The following is a 20,765-nucleotide window of genomic DNA, read 5'->3' as shown; positions in this document are numbered from 1 at the left end:
TTTCCTATTCACTTGAGAGTGAAGCGACGACAACGCAGTAGATTAATTACGGATCTCAATTATTTTCATTTTCAGGTCCCTAATTTACGTGACTGGACAGATGTCTGATTCTCAGTGTGCAGACTGAAGAGACTGAGGCTACACATAGTGGCTGAAGTATGAATCTTGAAAGAGGACGGATTGTATGGATCAAAGCAGAATTGCAACAGTAGCATGATTGGAGCCGAATGCAGCGACAGACGACTTCCAGGATATCGACAGTAAAAGACTCGCCACGCTTCGAAGAGAAAGTAGAACGCCACTCGCTTGCTAGTACGCTAGGAAACAGAGAAAGGTGAAAAACGAAAGAAACACTGCAAAGAACGTAGGAAAGCGAAACATTCTCAGTATCCCACAAAAGAAACACAAGAAACTAGAACAAAGGAGCGATTCTCATCTTGCTCCTCTGTACGATATGCGCGTGGTTGGGTATATGCATGACTAAACTCTACATGACAACACAGCATGCGAGCTTCTTCTTTTTCTTGCCATCTTCTTTCTCGTCAAGGTCAGGTACTCTTTGTACAGCTGGATTTGTTGGACGAGTGGCTTCCGATTGATTTGTCTGTGGTTTGGGTGACTTCGGGGGTGCAATTGGAGGTGCGATCCTTGGAGTAATCGTATACCCGCCGTTGGGAGCCCTTGCACTTCCAGTCTGGCTCTTTGCATCGCTTTTGGTACTTGCCAGTGGCCACGGTGGCTGTGTAGGATTTTGGGCTTGCTGGATAGAGGGGGTCGTATCCGGCTGTTTGTTCGAGCCAGGGGGTGGCAGAGCTCCCATTCTAGCCAATTCTTCGTCACTCAACGAGTCGATGTTCACAGGGAAAGATTTTTCCTTCTCATCATCCGATCCGCCCTGCATTGTGCGTTTTGCGTGAGTGGGAAGTATTTGCTGATCCGGTGGTAGCATTGGATCGGGTTTGTACATGGTTGCGATCCAAGGCGCTTCTCCCTCTGGTCGGTTATGAATCGAAGTTGGTCGGGACCTGGTGGATCCAGATGTGGGCCTCCTAGCTGGGCTGTCTTTGGGAGAATTGGATGGATTCCTGGCCTTCGAAGTTGTTCGAGGGACTGTCTTTCTACCCACAGAACCTGTTGCGGCCTTGTTCATCGCCTTCGCCCTCGATACCGCTGTCAATGATTGCGTCGTACGCTGACTTAGTGAGGGCGAGTCGGTGGCACTGGGCGAGTCCTGCATATGGGAGCTGCGCGGCCTAGGCTTAGATGGTATCGCAGATCGTGTACTCGAGGGTTCAGCCATCATGGCGGGATTGCCCAAACTTCGGCTGCGAGTTCTGCTGCTTGCGCTATCTCCAAGAGGACTACTCATGCTGCGAGGCAGAGGAGAATCGCGCTCGACGACACTTTGAGAAACGGGTGCAGGACTGGCCCTTGCAACCGGTATACGAGACATGGCCGACCTTGGAAGGCTTCGACCGTACATACTGCGGTCCATACGAGGCTCTTCTTGTAGTCGTTCCTCGTAATCATCAGAGTCCTGGTCCTGGTTTGCGCCTTCACCACTCTGTTCCTCGAACTTAGGAACTCTGGGAGTGGCAGCATCCTCGGTAAAGGCGAGCTGATTTGTATGACGGTCAGTTGATTGGCCGCGTGCGTTGGGATTCCGACTGGCTGAGCGACTCGCAGAACGACTGTCAGATCGACTCTGTCGACGCTGAGTTGTTCGAGGCATACCAAAGCCCGCAGCAGCCATTTCCTGACTTTCTATCCGAGCAAGTTTGTCGCGGTGGATCCAGGCTGATCTTTCTGGGTCCGGGTCGATGGTAGGTACAGATTCGGCGCGAGGTATAGCGATTGGTGCTGAAGGTCGACTGTGTGATGTCGAGGGTCGGCGTATGTGTGACATCGTGGCTTTCTGAGGACTCGAGCCACGCGAGGCACTGCTTCCTTTCCTCACACTCCTCCCACTGTCGCGCTTGATCTGATCCAGTTGGTATGTGTCGACATCGAGAGTAGCGGCGTGTTGAGAGGGTCGACGAGGCGTGTAGTTCGAGGAGTCGCGAGGAGTTTGGCTAGGATCGAATGCATACGAAGGGTCGAATAAAGCCTGGTTGGCCAGAGGGAGGTTCTGTGGGCGAGAGTGAGTCGACTGGTCAAGCGCATATCGCGTCGATGTATGCTTACCTCATGGCCCATGGGAACCGATTGCTCCCAACGCGGGGTAGGCTGGTATGCAGTTGCCATGCTGCGTGGTGGATTGTTGTTATCTTCGTCGTTACTATGAAAGGCCGCAGAAACGGTTAATGCACAACAGGTCCAGCCCGTTCATGACCTTCGAAGCAGTACAGCCAGCGCCTGCTAAACACCTGTTCCACCGAACTAAGTCTTATGTGATGCGACGCCTTCTGTTGAGAGATGGTCCTGGAATTATGTAGAGTTGGCAAGAGCGACTGGCAGCTGACGACTTCTTGGACTCGGTTTGTTTAGACAGAAAACGGTTCCAAACAAGGAGATCGGTATGGAAGGAACGGATCGTTGCGATTAAGGGGACGAGGGGTGATCGCCAGAAACGGCTGTATGCACAAGATCGCCGTGAGGGGTCGTTACACAGGTCGAAAGAATATCTGCAGGTATCGAAGACAAGACATGTCAAGACACAAAATGTGTCTTTCCTGGAAGAAATTGAGCGACACTCGTTCTCTTGTTGTCATGGTCAATGACCGACAGGCCGCCCGGCACGTGCGCAGCCATCACCGTCTTGACATCCGAGGGTCTCATCTTTTTCCTGCAGCACCAGCCACATCAGGGCCAGTCTCCGCCTTGATTCATAAATCGCCCTGCCAACATCATGACCGCTATGAGTTTTGCTTCTTCTGCTGAGCCTAGACATCATCCGGATTGCTGTATGGCCATCTCGCAACCCCTGCTCCACACCCTGTCCAACCTCCTGCCGAATGGCCCAGCCATCTCTGTGCTTAGCATCGGTAGCGGTACCGGCCTCCTCGAGAGTCTGCTGTCTGAAATGCTTGACGACTCGTACGACGTTTGCGGTGTGGAGGTATCTCCTAACGTCAACAAATATCTGCCAGAGGAGAATATGTTCTTCGTTGGCGGCACCTGGGACCTCTGTACACAGGCAGGTAGATCCAAGGTTTGGATGTTTACCTATCCTCGCGATCCCAAACTGATCGTGCGATATCTTGACATATATGATCATGCTGGACTTTCCAAACTTATCTGGCTTGGCCCGAAAATGGATTGGCAGGATTATGAAGGCGTCTTCGCTTCTTCGAGATTCAGCAACCTCACTATTCTAGAAGACTGTGGTATGGCATCATACGAAATGGTTGTCGTTGCAGAGCTTTCTGGTTCACCATGAAGAGTTATCCCAGATCCATCTGGCTTCAGAGGGCTCATCGTTTCCTCACTGGCCTCAGAACATGTCTGCTGTCTGCTCCCCTGTATTGAGGTTTAAAACCTTGTCAGCCCTGAATTTGATCAAGCCAGCATCTGAGCATCCTGCTGGTTCCGCGAGGAGCATGCTCAAACTCTGCTTCAAGGATCAATGATTTGCATCACGATCGAAACTTTTGAAGACCTGCCATCTCAGCGCTCTACTGTATGACACGACTTCTCCAAGAATCTGTCAATTCAAGCCAGCGTCAAAGTAAGGCAATGAAAACACATGTCAAGTGCACGCAGGTAATATACCACGTCGACAAACATCACGAGATGCTCATGATCTGTCAATTGTATAAAGTCGGTATCGACTCGCTGGTTTCTTTGGCGGACTCAGACATATCCTTCAAACAATCCCAGTGATTCATTCAACATTGACAAGAATCTGCTTGATACTATCCGTGATGGAGATTCCACTCATGCAGCAATCTCCCTCGAGCCCTCAGCACACAAAAGTCCGAGATGTATGGAATCACGCGTCTTTCCTTGTCAAAGTTGCCTATGACTTGGAATGGGCCGCGAGACAGTTTGAGTTGTTAGAGAGCGAGGCTCCAAACCGTCAGATCAAGGCGATATTGCTGCTCAACATTGGCATAACATACACACTCCTGGCGGATTACCAACGCGCTGAGAAAGCTTTCCGAAAAGTCCTTCCGTTACATCCATTCACAGCCCCACTTGCCCACTTCTTCCTTGGTTTGGTACGGTTCGAGCTGACCGACTACGAACAGGCGCAGATCAGCTTCAAGCTATGCGCTTGCGTTCTCCGACAGACCGATTGGAACCGCGATTATCGATGCCTTGGGCTTGATTTCACCTTATCACATCTCTTGGTCGTGGAGAACGAAGAAATCGCCGCGTACGAATGGACGCTCAAGCAGAAGGGACGATACGGTTATCGACTGCTGAACAGACTGCCTGCACCATCAACATTTGGCACTACTGTTCTGAACGACTTGCCTGAATTTTACTACAAGAGGGTCTCAAGGTCAACTACGGATTGCTCAGCAACTTCTTTGAGCAGTGCTTCGAGCTCGTACTCAAGGAACGTTTCGTCTATAATGATGGCCCCCGACAGACAGATTCTGGAGCTAGTTTCAAGTCTCAGGACGCCTACTCCCCCCTTGATTCCTCGAAGACCCGTTCCACGAAGACCCATGGTACCTCGTACAGCACAGGCAGAAAGATCAGACTTGAGCTCGTTGGCGCAGTTCCTAAAGTACACTGGACCGGACACGGCTCGAGTAGAGAGGACGAACAATCCTTCAGTGCCACTCATGTCTGCTGCTAGGCCAAACAATGCTTCACGTATGGGCAGCCGCTTCAGTTCATCTTCCGAGGATCTTAATCAAGATCCGACCCCTTCAGATCGTAATGCGAGTCGAGTAGAAAGCAGCGGACTTTTTCGCAAATTCTCATCCCGCACGCTAAAGAAGTAAGCTTCCCCAACTGAGTGCTAACATGAGAAGTAGTTGACTGATGTTTATTGCAGAACTGCTTCGATCCGACAATTGACAAGGACCGTTTTCAGTACGCCTTTGGAACGTTTAGGGGCAACAAGCACTGCTCAGGGTCGTATAGTGGGTGGAAGAGTGATGCACAGGCCGGGTCCACAACATCGACCAACAATCGTACATACACATCTTCCTACGATCGAAGCTCAGAGAGTCCTGCCCAGTGTAACTGCGGAGGGCAGCAAAGGATTGGTTGTCCCGCAACAGAGCAGAGAAAGAATCAGTATGGACTCACATTTGATCTTCAGTCATGGAGGTCTGATGATGTAAAGGGAGACTCATTCTTGGACTGTGGTCGGACGAGTACGTTCGCTTTGTCGGAACTTTGATGCATGTTATGTTACTTCCGAAAGTTTCCTCATTTCCCGTCAAGATAATGAATCAAATCTTGTACCTTTCAAGAGATTTTTACCACAATCAAGCTCCTCGTGAAAGCACCAGAGTAGTTGAACACTGTGGCGATCAGTGGAGTCATTCCTATATCGTGACTATTCCAGGTATGCCTACGACATGCTTTCGATTGCATAAGCTGTTGTCATGTCTCTCTATAACGTACTGCTAGAACTTGGTCCTTGCAGAAAGGGTGTTGGAGTTGCCTGGGTGGCTAACATAATTATACATGTGCTGCATAATCTGTCCAAATTGGGTCTAGTCAGATAGCATAAAGCGCGCGTTGCTCCGCGTCCTCGATCAAAGCATCTTCAACTTCCTCATGAAACGATGGTCTTTGAGAATCAAAACCATGCAGCAATTTCTAGTTGAGCCTGTACAGCAGTTTGCTGGAGCCAATACCAGGATCAAGAAACCTACTGTGTGTATCACGCGAAAATGACACAGAAAGACGGAAGTTGATGAGGAATCAATTAGGAAATCGCTTTCTTCTCATACGACAACGATCACAAACTCAAGCCTCTTGACAATGAGTCTTTGAGATACTACTATCCGCCATTTTTCAATGTCCCTGGTCATCAAGACAGCAGATTTCCAGTTGACCTGTCGAAAGGATATGATTCGTTTCGGCAGCGGGACGACAGCGGCGATGAGCATCTAGACGGTCTACTGGATACTCTTGTCGAGGCTGAGAAGCGCAGTGGCAGGAAGACTGAAGTAGATCTCGTCACGTGGAGAGGCATGATGACAAGAGTGTGTCTCACATGCAGATCTCTTGTGCCAGAGCACGTACTAACCATGGATACAGATCTTGACAGCACCTTATGAATTGGAAGACGGATTCGAGATGAACGCAACATGCTTCCAAGTGCGCATATCTTCTACCTCGCGAAAACTGACGAATGACTCGGCTAACACGCTATGAAGGGCACAATGTAGGCAATATCACCACAAGACACCAACAGCACAGCTGAGACTAATCACTCCGTGTACCAGATATATCGAAGAGAACCACGCATACAAAGCCGCATCAAAAGAAGCACAAAAGGCCCGCTTCTCTCGAAATCGAGGTCCTCCGCAAGACATGGCCATGTACTGGGGTAAGTTTTGTCCTGTTCTTCGGTTGGACTGATGATGACCTGATGGACAGGCTACAAATTTGAGACATTGTCGCTTCTAAACAAGCCATGGGGAGAAACGACAAGAGAAGAGATCGAAGGACGTGAAGATGAAGTCGTCGATAACTATGCTCAATATTGCAGTATCTGCAGAACAGAGATTGGTGGCGCTTCAATGGTCATCGGAGGAGAAGTTGATGGAGGTAAGGAGCATCCTGCCTTCCTTCTCGTGCAGAGCTAACATGATATAGTACTGGGCTACAAGCCTGATGATCCTCAGGCACCAGCCAGATGGGTCGAACTCAAGACATCAAAGCAGCCGGAGCACGAACGTGATCGTTGGGTCTTGGACAAAAAGCTCCTCAAATTCTGGGCTCAGTCCTTCCTACTGAAGTATGTCTTCTCCAGAATCGATCGGAAACTACACGGAATTGACCAGCTGTAGCGTACCAACAATCGTGATCGGTTTCCGCTCACGCGACGGACGATTGTTGAACATTGACGAAATAAGCACGCAGCAGATCCCATCCAGAATCCAGCAGCAAGGCACTTACAAATGGAATGGCAATATCTGCATCAACTTCACAGGTCAATTCCTTGACTTCCTCAAGCAGACCATCGTCGGCGACGGAGTATGGAGAATCCGAAGAGAAGCGAAGAGTGCAGCTATTGAAGTGTTCAAGGTCGAGGAGAAGGGTACAGGGAACATTCTCACGCAGAACTTCATTGACCACCGGAACAGTCTCCTTGCGGGAGAAATCGCTGCTGCGTTGAACAGCCGTGGACCGGCGTGAGCTAACAATAATATTGCTATCTTGTACTTGTATAACATGACTTGGCTGTGAAAGCAAGATTTCGATGTTCATTTCAGGCTGTGGAAGGTGATGGCAGAGTGTGGGGTCGCATCGGCATGTGAAGAAGGAGAGAGCATTCGAGAAGTTTCCCCGGACGTGCACCTGATGTCACACGATTGAAGCCCTTCATACCTAGCAACCGGAAACAATCAAAGAATGGAAGTTTGCTTTATCCCCTACTCGTGCAAGACACACTCAATTGTTCACACACTACTACACTAATTCATCACACTTCTTCGCACATTTCAAACACCAACAATGGTCGCCGAGACAAAGCTATACGATTCGCTAGGCATTGCGCCAACTGCGACACCCGAAGAGATCAAAAAGGCTTATCGCAAAGCCGCCTTGAAGTACCACCCCGACAAGAACCAAGACAACCCGCAAGCGTCTGAAAAGTTCAAAGAAGTCTCACAAGCCTACGAAATCCTCTCCGATGCCGACAAACGCAAGACCTATGACCAATTCGGTCTCGAGTTCCTTCTAAGAGGTGGTGCCCCTCCACCAGAGGATGCTGGCGGCGCTGGAGGCTTCGGTGGTATGCCTGGAGGCTTCGGAGGCTTCCCTGGAGGAGCTGGAGGTCCTGGTGGTGCAAAGTTCCACTTCTCCACTGGAGGAGGTGGTGGCATGCCTGGTGGCTTCTCCTTCAGCAACCCCGAAAGCATCTTCTCCGAATTTCTCAGGAATGGTGCTGGTGGTGGAGGTATGGGCGGTGGCATGGGAGACGATGACGACTTCTTCTCATCCTTTACTGGTGGCATGCCTGGTGGTTTTGGTGGACGCCCTGGTGCAGGTGCTCGAGCACGTCCTAGTATGAATGGCGGCATGCCCAGACGCCAGCAAACACCCGAAGTCACAGTGGTCGAGAAGCCCTTACCAGTCACCCTCGAAGATCTGTTCGCCGGCTGCACCAAGAAGATGAAGATCAAGAGAAAGACATTCGACGAGCGCACTGGCAAGCAGTCGGTACAAGATCGCATCCTTGAGGTTCCGATTAAGAAGGGTCTCAAGCCCGGCAGCAAGATCAAGTTTGCAGGAGTCGGAGATCAGGTCGAGGGAGGCGTCCAAGACTTGCATTTCGTTGTAGAAGAGGTAAGCAATTCCCAAATCCATGTCTCTGAAAACAATACTGATCTCTTTTACAGAAAGAGCACCCCCTATACAAGCGCGAAGGCGACGACCTCGTCCACAACGTCGAGATCACTTTGAAAGAGGCACTCACTGGCTGGTCCAGAACTGTCAAGACCATCGATGGCAAGCAAATTGGTGTCAGCTCTGGCGGCCCTACACCACCAACATACAAAGATCGCTACCCCAACCTGGGTATGCCCAAGAGTAAGAAGCCAGACGAAAGAGGCGATTTCGTCGTTGGTGTCAAGATCCAGTTCCCTGCCAGTTTGACACCCGCACAAAAGAACCAGCTCAAGGATGTTTTGTGAGCAGAGCGATTGGAGAAAAACTAGCGATGGCGTTCTTGAACTCTTTCTATTCTTCTGTACCTTTCTTCTTTTCTCGAACGAGCGTTTTTAATTGGAGCGAGGCATTTGGCGATGATGAGGGCCTCGGAGAGGGCCTGTTTATTAGATGAATTAATGAAACTTTATGCAAGCAATCCATCAAATGTGCAAAGATATGCTATCCACCTGTTATCTCTAACTTGGACTCAACAATCCCGACCACCGACCTTGTCAAAGCAGTCCACGAAAAGGTATAATCATTCTCGATTAACAGTGACTCGCCATTGAACAGTCGAGTCAATTATTCTCATTGGACAACGCGATTCTGTAAAGCATCTTGCATTCTTCCAAAGACACCACGGTCCCTACTGAATAGCAGGAGCTGGATACCTGGAACAACCTCATCGCATACTATAACCGGGCATTGTGATTCTCACTTACTATACAACACGGTCATTTGTCGATCGTGCATCTTCAATTCCGACGAGCGGCCTTTAGACGATCATTTCGGCGGACCCTTTGACTCAATCTCACTGGATAATTCGTCAGCTTCAAAGAAGATTGTACATTTTGACAGGACATACAACAAGTGTCTACTCGGGGTTTGAAAGCACAACCTCCAATCAACTTTTTCCTTATCCCCATAGACAACTGGATAGGTCTCTTTCCTCAATCTCACTCACCGGCCAACCTACCTGTCAGCTCTCAAAGACATTCAGCATTTCAACCTCTTCCTGATCCGAACATCCAACAATGGCGGCACCATCCCTCCACTTCCTCCTCCTCCTCTCCGACTCCGCTCTCCCCTTGGGCTCTTTCGCCTTCTCCTCCGGTCTAGAATCCTACCTCGCCCACCATAAACCCCCCTTCACCACTTCCCCCTCTCCACCTCCTCCTCTAGATTTCGATTATTTCTTACACCTTTCCATTCGAAATCTAGCAAGCACGAATCTTCCATACGTGCTTGAAGCTTTCAATCAACCTGGGGAACTGAGGAATCTGGACAATGATATCGACGCCAGCACCGCATGTACAGTTGCCCGTCGCGCATCAGTGGCGCAAGGGAAAGCCCTGCTAGGTCTTTGGGAGCGCGCCTTCAAAGCTTCTTGTTCTGCTTCTCCTTCAACCACCCCCTCCATCTCCGCCCTTTCCTCCTTCTCTGCAGATTTCAAACTCGCAAAACCGGATATCTTCGGATTACAACTGAATGCGCATTTCGCACCTCTGTTCGGTGTATTGTGTAAATGTTTGGGATTGTCTGCAGAGGAAGCGAGTTATCTGTTCTTGTGCAATCATGCGAAAAGTGTGCTTTCTGCTGCCGTGAGGGCGGGAGTTATGGGACCGTATTTGAGTCATGGGTTTTTGGCGTCGGAGAAATTGCAGGGGGTTATTAGGGGATGTGTGGATAAGGAGAAGGGGACTGAGGTGCAGGAGGCTGGACTGACTGTGCCGGTTATGGATTTGTGGGTGGGGAGGCATGAATTGTTGTATTCTAGAATCTTCAATTCTTAAGAGATGTGACGATGGGTGTATTGGACATGGACGTAGAAGAGATTGTTATGAGACACAAAAAACTTCAAGGATCGTTGCAAGAAATGATGAGAGTGATGATGATTTATTCTTCAACTATCCAGCTGATCTCGAAATTATGCTAGTGATGAGAGTTAAAACTCAGGAGAAGAAGCGGATGTGTACTTCCTAATCCTTAAAATCGATCAGGTCGACTTCTTCTTCTTGGGCCGCGATACCTGTCATAGCATCGTCATTTCCCGTCTTTGCAGTCTTCGAGCCATCGTTGCCGAACCTGTACAATGTAGAAGGCACCTCGTGTGTCTTTTCAATCATCTCCACTCCTCCTTTGTCTCCTCCTGATGAGTGCTGAACATCTTCGTTGTCAAGTCTTATCTCATGTGCTGGAGGGCTTTCTCCCCCTCCATTCATGGTGATGTCCTTGCCATCGTCGATAGGGATGCGGCCATATTCCACGTCTCCATCCTCGTAGGCAGGAGGTAGATCTTCGTCGTTACCAAAGTTGGCAATAGTACTGTCTGCAGAGCCACGACGTTGGCCAACATTGGCAGGATACACATTGACATGTCCATATCCATTCATCTGCATCTCAGAATCAAAGTTTTCGTCGTCATGGCGGATGAACTCTTTGAGGGCACGAGTGAGCTCGATGTGGTGTTCAGGAGAGAGTGCGGCATCACTGGCGTAGACGAGCAGAGCTTGGTTGTGTTCGAGCTCTACGGCGCGGATTACATCGTCTTGGCTGGATTTTGACTTGTTGACCTTGGCACCGTTGACTTGGACATCATATTCGATGCGCCACCACTGTGTGCCTGCTGGTGCGTCTTCGTCGTCGACCATGGAGGTGTCGGAGGGATCGCGTGGGCGGAGGAGGTAGGTGACTTGTGATTTGGTAGAAACACCTCTGAGCGAGTATCTGTGCTGGAGAGATTCTTGTGCCAGTCCAGTCTCTTGCGAGAGTTCTGCGAGTGCTTTGCGTGCCTTTTCCTTTTCTTGTTCAAGGGCTAGGACATGTTAGCCTGTGGTTCACTACTACGAGTTCGTTATGCATACCTTTGAGCTTCGAATCAATCTCTACACAAACTGCGTGTAGCTGCTCAGCTATTACGCTGTGGTGCTCAAGCGGTAGAGGGATATCAGTATCTCCACCTGCACCAGCACCTTCTCTCTCCTCAATCAAGTTCTTTCTACTCTCGCCCGAGAAGTAATTTTGAGCATGCTGCAACATCGACTCGGTGTCCAAGTCTCCTTTCTGAGCATGTCTGTAGTTCTTCAACTTGAACTCAGCCAACTCAATCTTCTCGATCTTCTTCTTGCCGTGGGCAATCTGCTTGCGAACTTCCCTCGTCGCATCAGCATTCTTCTTAAGATACTTGTCGACGTAGAAGGCTGGCGGGATGATGACATTGAGTGTTTCCTTGGAGGTGTCGTTTTGTGTCAGGCGAATGGGTAGAACTTGTGCACAACTATCAATAAAGTTGTCGTAGAAGTTGACATCGTCGACATCGGTATCCCAGAGAGTATCGTCCATGATGGAAGCCAGATCAACACTTGCATTTCCAGGACCGGAGGTGACGAATAGCGGTAGTGAGTACAGATCCGAGGTGTTCATGCCTTCAGGATTCGTTGTTCCTATCAACGAATGGAAGACGAAGAACTTATTCTCGTTGTAGTACTGCTCCATCGTATCCAAGTAGGCATTCTCCCACTTCTGCAAGACTCTGTCAAGAATGCATCCGCTGTTGTTCTCGGCAAGACGGACAAGTGTGTCTGCGCTGCCATATGATCTTGTACTCTCGTCCAATAATGCCATCAGACGCTGCATCTCTGCAATCATTTCGTCTTGGCTCGTAGTGGCTGGCTCCAGAGGCGCGCCACTGACAGTGCTGACAATTTTAGGCAGACGGATACCATGACCTTTCCACCATTCCGAGTCTGAGCCGTAGGAAGAATACGACTTGTGCGGTGCCAACAAAGCCTTGCGTGCGAACGGGATAGAATGCGCAATAGTGAGTAGGTTGGGTAGATAGTCTCCAGAAGGAAGCTGTTTCAAGAAACGAGGTTCTCCAGGTTCGTTCTTACGTTCATGAGGTTCCAAATCTGGAATGATTTCGCTGGCCTGCTGGTCGTCTGCAATTGTCAAGGACCACTGCCTAGGATCATAATGATTCTCTGTCGCAGGTTTGAAGTTTGTGTTGGGTAGAGTAACACCAGTCTGGCCTTGTGAAGCAGCGATAGCTTTCTGTAAATCAGCATCTTCATCGTCCCTGTTTGCAGGTTGTCTGAAGGAGTTGGCGGGTGAGTTGCCTCTTGTCGGAGCCGCGCTCTGTCCTAATGGACGCAGATTCTGTTCGTTGAATGCTTCGGTCTGTCAATCCATGGTCCATATTATCCTCCACAGCAGGACGTACCGTAGTTCTGGGGACCAAATGCTGCAGTTCCATCGCGGCCGGCACTGAAGTCATTCTCGTTCCAGGTGACGGTTGATGTTGACTGTCATGCATGTAAACATGGAATCGTTGGTTCAGCGACGAGCGCACACATACCTCTGCTTTTGAAAGATCCTCATTATCAAATATGGCGTTGAGCGCCGCGTCTGCATCGTTGTTTTTGACCTGGCGAGTGATTAGTCGGGGTCTTGTGGGTATGCATATCCACGATCTGTCAAACCTTCAACCATCGGCGGGCCACATCATCAGTGCAGCCTACAACGCCTACGATTCCAGCAATAGCTTCAGAATGTGCGTCGGTCATAATTCCTGATGTGAAAGATACTGATCGCACTCCGAAGGTGTATAAAAAGCTGGGTTGAGTAGAGGTAGCCGACTGTTTGCTTGACTGCTTGCTGGCCCGGTGAACTGACCCCGCTACGTCATCAGCGACAATGAACACCAACTTTACGCTATACCATTCTTTTACTTGGACTGTTTCCGTGCTTGCCACCCATTCCTTCAGACAAGCACATTATCTTTTCACTGATTATCACTGATTTTCAATATCACGAAGAAACTCAAGAAACCGCACGCTACAAGTGAGTGGAAGAATATCCTCTGTATATCGGTCTAATAAAACTGTATAGTAAGTGTTGTTAAAGAGAGCTCCGAGAAATGCGCCAGTACGCCAGCCAGTAGCTCCCTGCTCCATTGCCTATCGCACTAACTCCATGGGTGTGCATGTCCTTGCATGTGTGATGCCCTCCCTGAACGCCGCGCTGGTGGTATCAAAAGATGAAAAACGCCGTAGAATATGTAGTAGCCCTTGATGAATGGTCCATGTTCAATCATCGCTGTCGCTAGGCGCCTCCTGCTCATCATCATCCTCATCGTCCTCGTCAAAGGTCATCTCTGCGTCGCTGTCGTTGTCAAAGTCGTCCTCGACTTCGGAATCGCTCCAGCTGAAGAGGTTGTCCTCGACTGGGGGCTTGTAGGTGATGTGTTGAGTTGGCATGACAAAGCCCTCGGGGATGTCGGCTTTGCTAGCCTCGACGTCTTGACGGGCTCTCTGCTTGTATGCCTCGGGATCGTTGCGGATCATGACTCCAGCGTCGACGTTGGCAGGAGAGGAGGGCTCGGCATCATCGAGGAGTGAGAGGATGCTGATGAGGACGGACTCGACACGTTGAGCGGGTGACCAGCGTTCGGCAGCGAGTTCGCCTGACATTTCGTCCTCGCCAGGGGGGTGCAGGATTGAGATACAGAGTTTGCCATCAGGGTAGACGTTGGGGTGGAACATGGGACGGGTGAACTTGAACTCTGCGATCTTGGTTAGTATGAGTCGAGTAAGTGTGAGCAAAGACAATCCGACATACCAGGAGGGCTGTAGGGGTATGATGGAGGGAAGGTCATCTTGGCCTTGAAGAAAGCGCCATTGTAGACAGAGTCTTGGTTCATGACGATGAGGGCGACGTGCCAGCTGAAGATGTTCTCTTCGATCAGCTAGAGTTGCAGAGTCAGCATCGCAGTCGCATATTACTGTCGGACAAGGGCGACGTACCTCGATGTTGGTCCAAGGCTCCTTTGAGAGTTCCTTGAACTCGGACATTAGGATCTTCTCCGCCATCATGTAGAGGGGCACTGAGGGGTCGGTGGCCTCGGGTTGTGTTTGTTGGTGGTGAGTCGAGAAAGAAAGTAAGTTGTCAAGTAGTAGAGAGAGTATGTCAAGTCGAGGCGATGAGAGAAAGTGAGACAGAATTGTGTGTTGGTGAGAGTGAGATTCGAGAGTCAAAAGGAAGAAAGGGCGACTTGGTGAATCTTCCGCTTTGGGATGTTCGCGAAAGTGAAGCCGCCGCCAACACGGAACTTTGAGGAATGAGAAGACTCGGGTCTGGCCACAAAGTAGCTATGTATAATCCACTCTCCAACCTATCATTTCTTTCAGTATAGAGGGGCTTATAGTATTCTGCATGCTGAAATTACAAGTTTTATCACGACTGCCACTTCTTCGTGATCAATCCCACGTCATGCGCAACGGCCAGTTTCATGCTTTATCGAACCCGATCATTCGGCTGCTTACCATGCTCAGTCATTCATTCACATGCTCACTCAATCTGTAATAACACAATCCAAATCAAATGAATGATGATAAAACGTGATTTTTGTTCGTTGCAAAGGAGATCCGACTTTCCCGCTGGCATATGCTGCAATCGCCGTCACTGATATTCAACGCCTGAACACCATGCCCAAACGCCGCCTTTCCTGGTCCGACACGCGCCTACTATACATTGTAAAGCGCTGTAAACTTTTGCTCCATCGCTTCCACCCAGCGGTCATCCACTTTTGTAGATTTACTCGCTGTCAGAGCTGTCGGCCTTGCTCTTGCTCTTACGCTTCTCCTTCTTCTCGGCCTTCTTCTTCTTGCGCTCAGCCTTCTCCTCTGCTGACTCGCCCTCGCGCTTTCTCTTCTTGTCCTTCTTGGAGCCAGCGTCCTCCATGGTTGCGTCCTTGACATCTGAGCCATCGCCAGCAACAGCGGGAGCGGCCAAGACCTCCTCGCGAGAGGTGGTGTCCTTGGATTGACCGGTGATGCCCTCCTTGACGGGTGCGGCCTCAACAGCGGTTCTCTCGGCACCGGTGGTCGACTCGCCGTTGACAGTCAGGTTGAAGTCCTTGTACTCGGCGTTCCACTTGGCGGGGGTGGCCTCGTTGGGGCGGCCGTACTTGTCGAGCTTACCGCTCTCCTTCATCTTCTTCTTCTCGGTAGCGACAGGGCCCATGCCCCAGCGGCGGGGGTAGAGGTCACGCTCCATGATGCAGCGCTTGACCTTGGCGACGACACCGTGGTCGCAGGTGGAGAGCTCGACAGTCGACATTTGAGCAATGGCAATGGCGATGGCCTCACCCTTGGTGGTGATCAGGACAATCTCCTCGTGAACCTCAATGCCAGATTCTGTGAATTGTTAGTATGGTTGTAGTTCAGAGGTAATTCAAGAAGACATACCGTATCTCAACAGACCGGGAATCATGAGCTTGGCACCGTAGCAGACGGCGTTGACTGCAGAGTCCTTAACAACGACACGCTTGTAGGTGGTGAGAAGGGACTCGAGGGGGCTGATGACTTGACGGAGGTAGCTCTCGTCGCGCTGGTTGTCGTAAAGGTATTGGGCGTCAAGGACGTCGTGGAGGGTGACGAGGTTCTTCTGCTCGTCCATGGCACCGGATCGTACACGTCTCAGCTCCTGCATGTGAGCACCGACACCCAACAAGAGACCAAGGTGGACACAGAGTGTACGGATGTAAGTACCAGCCTCGCAAGAAACCCAGAAGACACCGAGCTGTCTCTCGTTGTCGAACTCGTAAAGGTTGCTCTCGTGGATGGTTCTGATACGGAGCTGTCTCTTGACGGCAGAGATAAGAGGAGGGCGCTGGAAGAGAGCACCAGTCAAGGTCTCGAGGGCGCGGGCGAATTGTGCCTCGCCACCGGGGAGCTTGTTGTGGAGTCTGATAACACAGACATACTCCTTACCGGCACCCTGCTGCGACTTGACGAGACGGGTGGCGCGGTCAATGCAGACAATCAAACATCCAGTGACCTTGGGATCGAGAGTACCGGAGTGACCAGTACGCTCGCAACGGAGTATACGCTTGATCCAGGCGACGACTTCGTGCGAAGAGGGGTTGGAGGGCTTGTCGAGGTTGATGACACCGCTGGAAATGTATGACTTGAGGTCGCGCTTGAGGGGAGTTGCGCCGGCGGGGATGGGGGTGAAGTGACCAGTGCGAACAAGGACTGCGCGCATGCGAGTTAGTGGTGTGCAATCACGCAGATGGTTGAAGAGCTCTACGACGTACGCTGGTCCCAGTTCTTCAGAAGCAGCGGCCAGGCACTGGTGTCGATGGTGGGAGTAATGTTCTCGGGCTTAATCGAGTAATCAGCCTCATCGGCCTTAACGAGCGCCATTTTGAATGTATAGTCTTGTTGGAAAAGATTGAAAATGCTGTCCTCCCAAGACTTTAATGTCGCTGTCGATGCGCAGATAATTTTTCGACGAAAGCTTCATAGCAAATTCGACAGCCGCGAAGTCTTGGCACCTTCTTCGCACAGGCGCATCCGGCATTCGCCGTTGCATGTCTTGATCAGCTTGTGGTGAGATCAATCAATTACAATTTTGCCAAACGATCGTGAATTTATGAAATGCTACTTGTCTTTGCGCTTCATGTCTGACGACGAGGGATGTTCGTTCCTCTTGGACATAACCCTTGAATTATTCTACATGTCACAGAAGCTGATATCTAGCGCATGATCTTGTCCAGCGGCGAGCGCGTGCATCCCATATCCAAGCAATGTCACCACTATTACCTATTAAAATGCATGGAGATATTGTGAATGTAAAGATCTGCTGGTGTGAGAAGCAAAGGCTAGACCCCCGAAGGTCCTGTCCTAGTTCGCTAAATCATCCATGCATTTTCATGGCCATAGTCGCCATGGCATCTGCTATTCGGAGCTACTCATAGCAAGCAGTCTATTGAGAGCCTCATGCAGTCTTTTTGTCAGGTAAGCGGGTCTGCTGACTCACATGCCTCTCTCGTAGCCCCATCGATACAGTGTTTCCTTCATCAAATTTCACGATGGTTTTCAGATCGTCCGACATGACCAGAGAGAGTGATCAGATGAATCCTTCTCAATTCTGCATCAAGACATGGTAAGTCGATCCAATGCAATGCACCATTTCATCACCAGGCAAGGGCGCTGTAACCGACTGTCAAAATGCACAAAAACATCCTGGATCTGAATATTGTCCAGTGAGAGGGCGATATAGCTGTACTCTCAGTGACCACGCCCTAGCTCTACAAACCCTTCGTCCCTTTACACCGCTTGAGTCGATGGTATCTGCTACTTGGAGTAAGCATATGCTTTGCAAAAAAGTAGTACACTGCTATGCTTCTCTCATGACCACGTCGATCGATATTTCCACCTGTCAAAATGCACGATGTTTTTCAGAGTGCCAGGCATGACCAGAGAGAGTATCTGCTCTCACATCATTGTGCATCTTGATAGTTAGTCGCAAGAGAGTGCGTGTCAATTGACAGCAAACACAGAGAGCTCATCATTATGTCGCTGTATCTCGAGCAGCCAGCGATGGAGTCGTCATGGCATTACTGCGTTATCTTTGAACCAAGACCGGTACTCCGTATTAGCCCACTGAAACAACAATTGCAGTACCGAGATGACGGTGTATATGCCGGTAAGCGTGCTTGAGTCGGCGATGAGGTGTCTAGACCATAGTGTCTGTCAAGGGTTAGTAGTGCTAGAGGTACCAGGAATAGATGCGATGGCTTACAGTGATTCCGTTCGAATGGGAGGCTAGAAGGAGATACCATAGTTCTCCTTTCACAATTAACAGAGGAAGCCACGGGAGAGTCAGCGGTTTTGAGTTGTGCGTCAGGAGCTCCTTCAACTTCAGATATTGTGCCGAAACCCAGATTCCCAACTGGATTTCAGCTTCAGTCATGTTCCCACTATCCGACTTCGTCTCAACATTGACACATATTGGCTCTGATCGTAGAATTCCTTCCTGGGAGTGGTTCCATGTTCTGTCAGGAATTTTTGACAGGGCAGTATATTCATTGCCGAGTCAGGCTTCAGGGTACGATGGAGTTTCCGATTTGCGCGTTGAAATGGGGTCTTATTTGTGCAATGGTCCAGGCACAACCAGCATACACAAATTGGTGTTGGTAGGTACGCCCACATGTTGTAGAGGCAAGTTTGTGATTTGTGGGTGGAGGTTTAAAGAGCCATGGTTGACCTTTGCATACCTGTTGATGTTTACAAGGGCATAAAAACGTTCCTCCCATGATTGCGTTGAGTGATGGTGAAAGACGCAAGCACAGAAACCAGCCGCCAGGCTGGCCAAAACTTCATCTATCCCCCAATAACATGCCGGTTTGGGAATCTTATACGAAGATTGCATATCTTCAACGACCCTAGCGAAGGGTCATAAGACTACGTAGGGCTTGCCGCTTTTGAGCAACGGCTTGTCTGGTTGAGGAAAAGTTAGGGCATGGCCAAAAAAGCATAAACATATCTGCCGATTGCCTGGATCGAACAAGCGACCTTTGCATGTCTCGAAGTACAAGTGCAACGCACTACCACTGTGCTAAACCGGCATGTTATATAAAAGAAATGCTAGATGAACGTTTATATAATAAACACATCGAGGTGTTGGACTTGCGGGCTGACTCGATTGTCCAGAGAAATAGATCTCCTGGTGAACAGGGGGTATGTGACTGGAACCATCAGCCATCTTGAAATCCGGTGCATGGAATATATGTGCTACCTTCAAAGACCAGAGAACAGATACGTTGAGCGTAAGGATCTGAGAATACAAAAGGACACGTAAAGGCTGTCGCTTCTACCAAGCATCTCTCAACATCGGGCTTCAGCTTCTGTGACCTTTTCAACACTTGACAGCAACGTCACATCTAGTGCATATGTCCAAAATCACTGGATTGAAACAGATGCAGGATTCAGCTTGTTCAGTTTTTCCCTGAGGTGTAATTTGAGGGGTCGTGGCTTTCTGTTTGCACGTTAGGAAATACAACTGGTTTGCCTTTAAACGCTGGCAGATAATGGACTCCTGCCGCGTCAGACCGGTTCACAATGGACATCCAAGATGTCTGAATGGGTCTTGTCATCTACTATCGGTAAGTGTGGAATCGTAATTGGTCATCTGCGTGAGTTATAGCAGTCAACCACACTGACAAGAAAGAATGCTGGAGAAACAGAATCCAAGGATACATGCAACCATGCTTTCTGCTGAAGTCAACAATTCAGCCATAGAGACACAGGAATCAAATCAAAGCGGAGCTCTCACCCCGCCGACGAATCTCTCTCAGTCTCTGTCAAAAGACATAAAGTTTTTCACAATGGTGCGACCGTCCAAAGAGAGCCCTAAAATCTAATGTTCATCGACTCCCCATTGACAGCCTGGGTCATTCCCAACCAGCTATCGAAATGCAAGATGATTTTTAGAACAGTCGCTATGTCCAGAGAGAGCACAAAGCAGTAGTCGCTCTCAGTGGACGAGTGCCTGCTATCTAAAAGCATTCTACCTTTTGATAGCCACATCAGAGAGACCCTACTGGGAGATGGAGTGCAGTTCCTGAAAGAGAGGCAAATGTCTTCTACATGGAACGTGGGTGGTGCTTTGGAAGCGTTGGATGCTTTGGTGTGGACGTCCATACAGCGGGAGCTCGCCAGCGTCTGACCACGTTGCCAAGCATATTCGCCTATCCAAAAATCGTGAGCGTAAAGTTTTTGTCCGAAAAACACGACAAATCCTGCTTTTTCTGTATGCTACGCAACCAACTACTCCTTGAAATCATGGCAGATGCCTGGGTGTCGAAGGACATCTTTTACTTGCCGATCCATGTCTGCTTTTGCAGGATGGCTTTCTTTGGCTCTGAAGATGACGAGCAGGTCGCGATTTTTCCCTTCCAGTGATAATGGACCGTGACACGTAAAACGCCGTCGTTGCTCTCGTGTTGTGCACAGCGGTCACCCAGACAGCCGAACCTGTCTTGACATTAATCGCCGAAAAAATCGATTGCCAGGCTCGGGCAACATGCTGTTGTCAGTCTCTCGAAGTTGTTCAAGGACGAGTGCAAGTCGCAGGTGCCGATGGCCTAACACATATCGGGATCTCGCTAACGTCTGACATCGTTGCCAAGCATAACTACTTAATTCCTTCCCGGCTAGCACCTCAGCTCCTGTGACTTCGTCAACACTTGAGGTGATTAGCAACACGGTCTTTACTTCATTTTCGAGTCAAAACAGAGTTCGCAAAGTCGTGAAACCAGTCAATTCTGTAGCGTCCCGAAGGCTTTTATGAAAAGTCACGCGCGTGGAGCCTTCCTCGACCACTTTGCAAACGCTAGCGGTGAGCAAGATGGTCCGTACAATCAAGTGCGGACATAGTCGATCAATCATCATCGCCTCCTGTCGCCA

General features: G+C 49.7%; 10 protein-coding genes across 10 annotated transcripts; 5 read left to right on the top strand and 5 right to left on the bottom strand.

Annotated features, from left to right (window-relative positions):
* Window positions 1-48: 48 nt before the first annotated feature.
* On the bottom strand, window positions 49-2,652 carry M438DRAFT_317553 (uncharacterized protein). The gene is made up of 2 exons (XM_029902747.1): window positions 2,185-2,652; window positions 49-2,128 (listed from the first exon to the last, which is right to left on the bottom strand). Exons 1-2 carry the CDS (start codon window positions 2,242-2,244, stop codon window positions 488-490), a joined length of 1,701 nt encoding a protein of 566 aa, XP_029760931.1. The 5' UTR covers window positions 2,245-2,652; the 3' UTR covers window positions 49-487.
* A 205-nt stretch (window positions 2,653-2,857) lies between these two features.
* On the top strand, window positions 2,858-3,379 carry M438DRAFT_272554 (uncharacterized protein; the record flags this gene model as incomplete). Its single annotated transcript, XM_029900573.1, has 1 exon — window positions 2,858-3,379. One exon carries the CDS (start codon window positions 2,858-2,860, stop codon window positions 3,377-3,379), a length of 522 nt encoding a protein of 173 aa, XP_029760930.1.
* A 499-nt stretch (window positions 3,380-3,878) lies between these two features.
* Window positions 3,879-4,898, top strand: M438DRAFT_334599 (uncharacterized protein; the record flags this gene model as incomplete). The annotated part of the gene is made up of 1 exon (XM_029903728.1): window positions 3,879-4,898. One exon carries the CDS (start codon window positions 3,879-3,881, stop codon window positions 4,896-4,898), a length of 1,020 nt encoding a protein of 339 aa, XP_029760929.1.
* A 788-nt stretch (window positions 4,899-5,686) lies between these two features.
* M438DRAFT_344989 (rai1 protein) lies at window positions 5,687-7,507 on the top strand. Its single transcript, XM_029905345.1, has 8 exons — window positions 5,687-5,784; window positions 5,841-6,116; window positions 6,172-6,231; window positions 6,291-6,298; window positions 6,360-6,463; window positions 6,514-6,684; window positions 6,733-6,874; window positions 6,927-7,507. Exons 1-8 carry the CDS (start codon window positions 5,716-5,718, stop codon window positions 7,273-7,275), a joined length of 1,179 nt encoding a protein of 392 aa, XP_029760928.1. The 5' UTR covers window positions 5,687-5,715; the 3' UTR covers window positions 7,276-7,507.
* Window positions 7,508-7,593: 86 nt separating this feature from the next.
* Window positions 7,594-8,945, top strand: M438DRAFT_364761 (DnaJ-domain-containing protein; the record flags this gene model as incomplete). The annotated part of the gene is made up of 2 exons (XM_029907752.1): window positions 7,594-8,427; window positions 8,481-8,945. 2 exons carry the CDS (start codon window positions 7,594-7,596, stop codon window positions 8,772-8,774), a joined length of 1,128 nt encoding a protein of 375 aa, XP_029760927.1. The 3' UTR covers window positions 8,775-8,945.
* A 600-nt stretch (window positions 8,946-9,545) lies between these two features.
* On the top strand, window positions 9,546-10,304 carry M438DRAFT_354772 (uncharacterized protein; the record flags this gene model as incomplete). The annotated part of the gene is made up of 1 exon (XM_029906985.1): window positions 9,546-10,304. The coding sequence occupies one exon, from the start codon at window positions 9,546-9,548 to the stop codon at window positions 10,302-10,304; it is 759 nt and encodes a 252-aa protein (XP_029760926.1).
* Window positions 10,305-10,369: 65 nt separating this feature from the next.
* On the bottom strand, window positions 10,370-13,114 carry M438DRAFT_364760 (uncharacterized protein). Its single transcript, XM_029907751.1, has 5 exons — window positions 12,993-13,114; window positions 12,869-12,937; window positions 12,734-12,815; window positions 11,376-12,683; window positions 10,370-11,326 (listed from the first exon to the last, which is right to left on the bottom strand). Exons 1-5 carry the CDS (start codon window positions 13,074-13,076, stop codon window positions 10,491-10,493), a joined length of 2,379 nt encoding a protein of 792 aa, XP_029760925.1. The 5' UTR covers window positions 13,077-13,114; the 3' UTR covers window positions 10,370-10,490.
* A 484-nt stretch (window positions 13,115-13,598) lies between these two features.
* M438DRAFT_374039 (ubiquitin-protein ligase) lies at window positions 13,599-14,381 on the bottom strand (the record flags this gene model as incomplete). Its single annotated transcript, XM_029908471.1, has 3 exons — window positions 13,599-14,074; window positions 14,131-14,257; window positions 14,316-14,381. The coding sequence occupies 3 exons, from the start codon at window positions 14,379-14,381 to the stop codon at window positions 13,599-13,601; spliced, it is 669 nt and encodes a 222-aa protein (XP_029760924.1).
* Window positions 14,382-15,105: 724 nt separating this feature from the next.
* Window positions 15,106-16,718, bottom strand: M438DRAFT_334594 (centromere/microtubule-binding protein-like protein cbf5; the record flags this gene model as incomplete). Its single annotated transcript, XM_029903727.1, has 3 exons — window positions 15,106-15,707; window positions 15,759-16,547; window positions 16,610-16,718. 3 exons carry the CDS (start codon window positions 16,716-16,718, stop codon window positions 15,106-15,108), a joined length of 1,500 nt encoding a protein of 499 aa, XP_029760923.1.
* A 1,188-nt stretch (window positions 16,719-17,906) lies between these two features.
* On the bottom strand, window positions 17,907-18,354 carry M438DRAFT_272540 (uncharacterized protein; the record flags this gene model as incomplete). The annotated part of the gene is made up of 2 exons (XM_029900572.1): window positions 17,907-18,047; window positions 18,100-18,354. Coding segments are annotated over 2 exons (396 nt in total), but the record flags the coding sequence as incomplete, so codon positions are not given.
* Between the last annotated feature and the right edge of the window lie 2,411 nt (window positions 18,355-20,765).

Source organism: Aureobasidium pullulans, assembly GCF_000721785.1.
Source record: "Aureobasidium pullulans EXF-150 unplaced genomic scaffold scaffold_8, whole genome shotgun sequence".
Lineage (NCBI taxonomy): Eukaryota > Fungi > Ascomycota > Dothideomycetes > Dothideales > Saccotheciaceae > Aureobasidium > Aureobasidium pullulans.
Note: the sequence above shows the minus strand (reverse complement) of the source record. Positions and strands in the feature narration are given on the sequence as shown.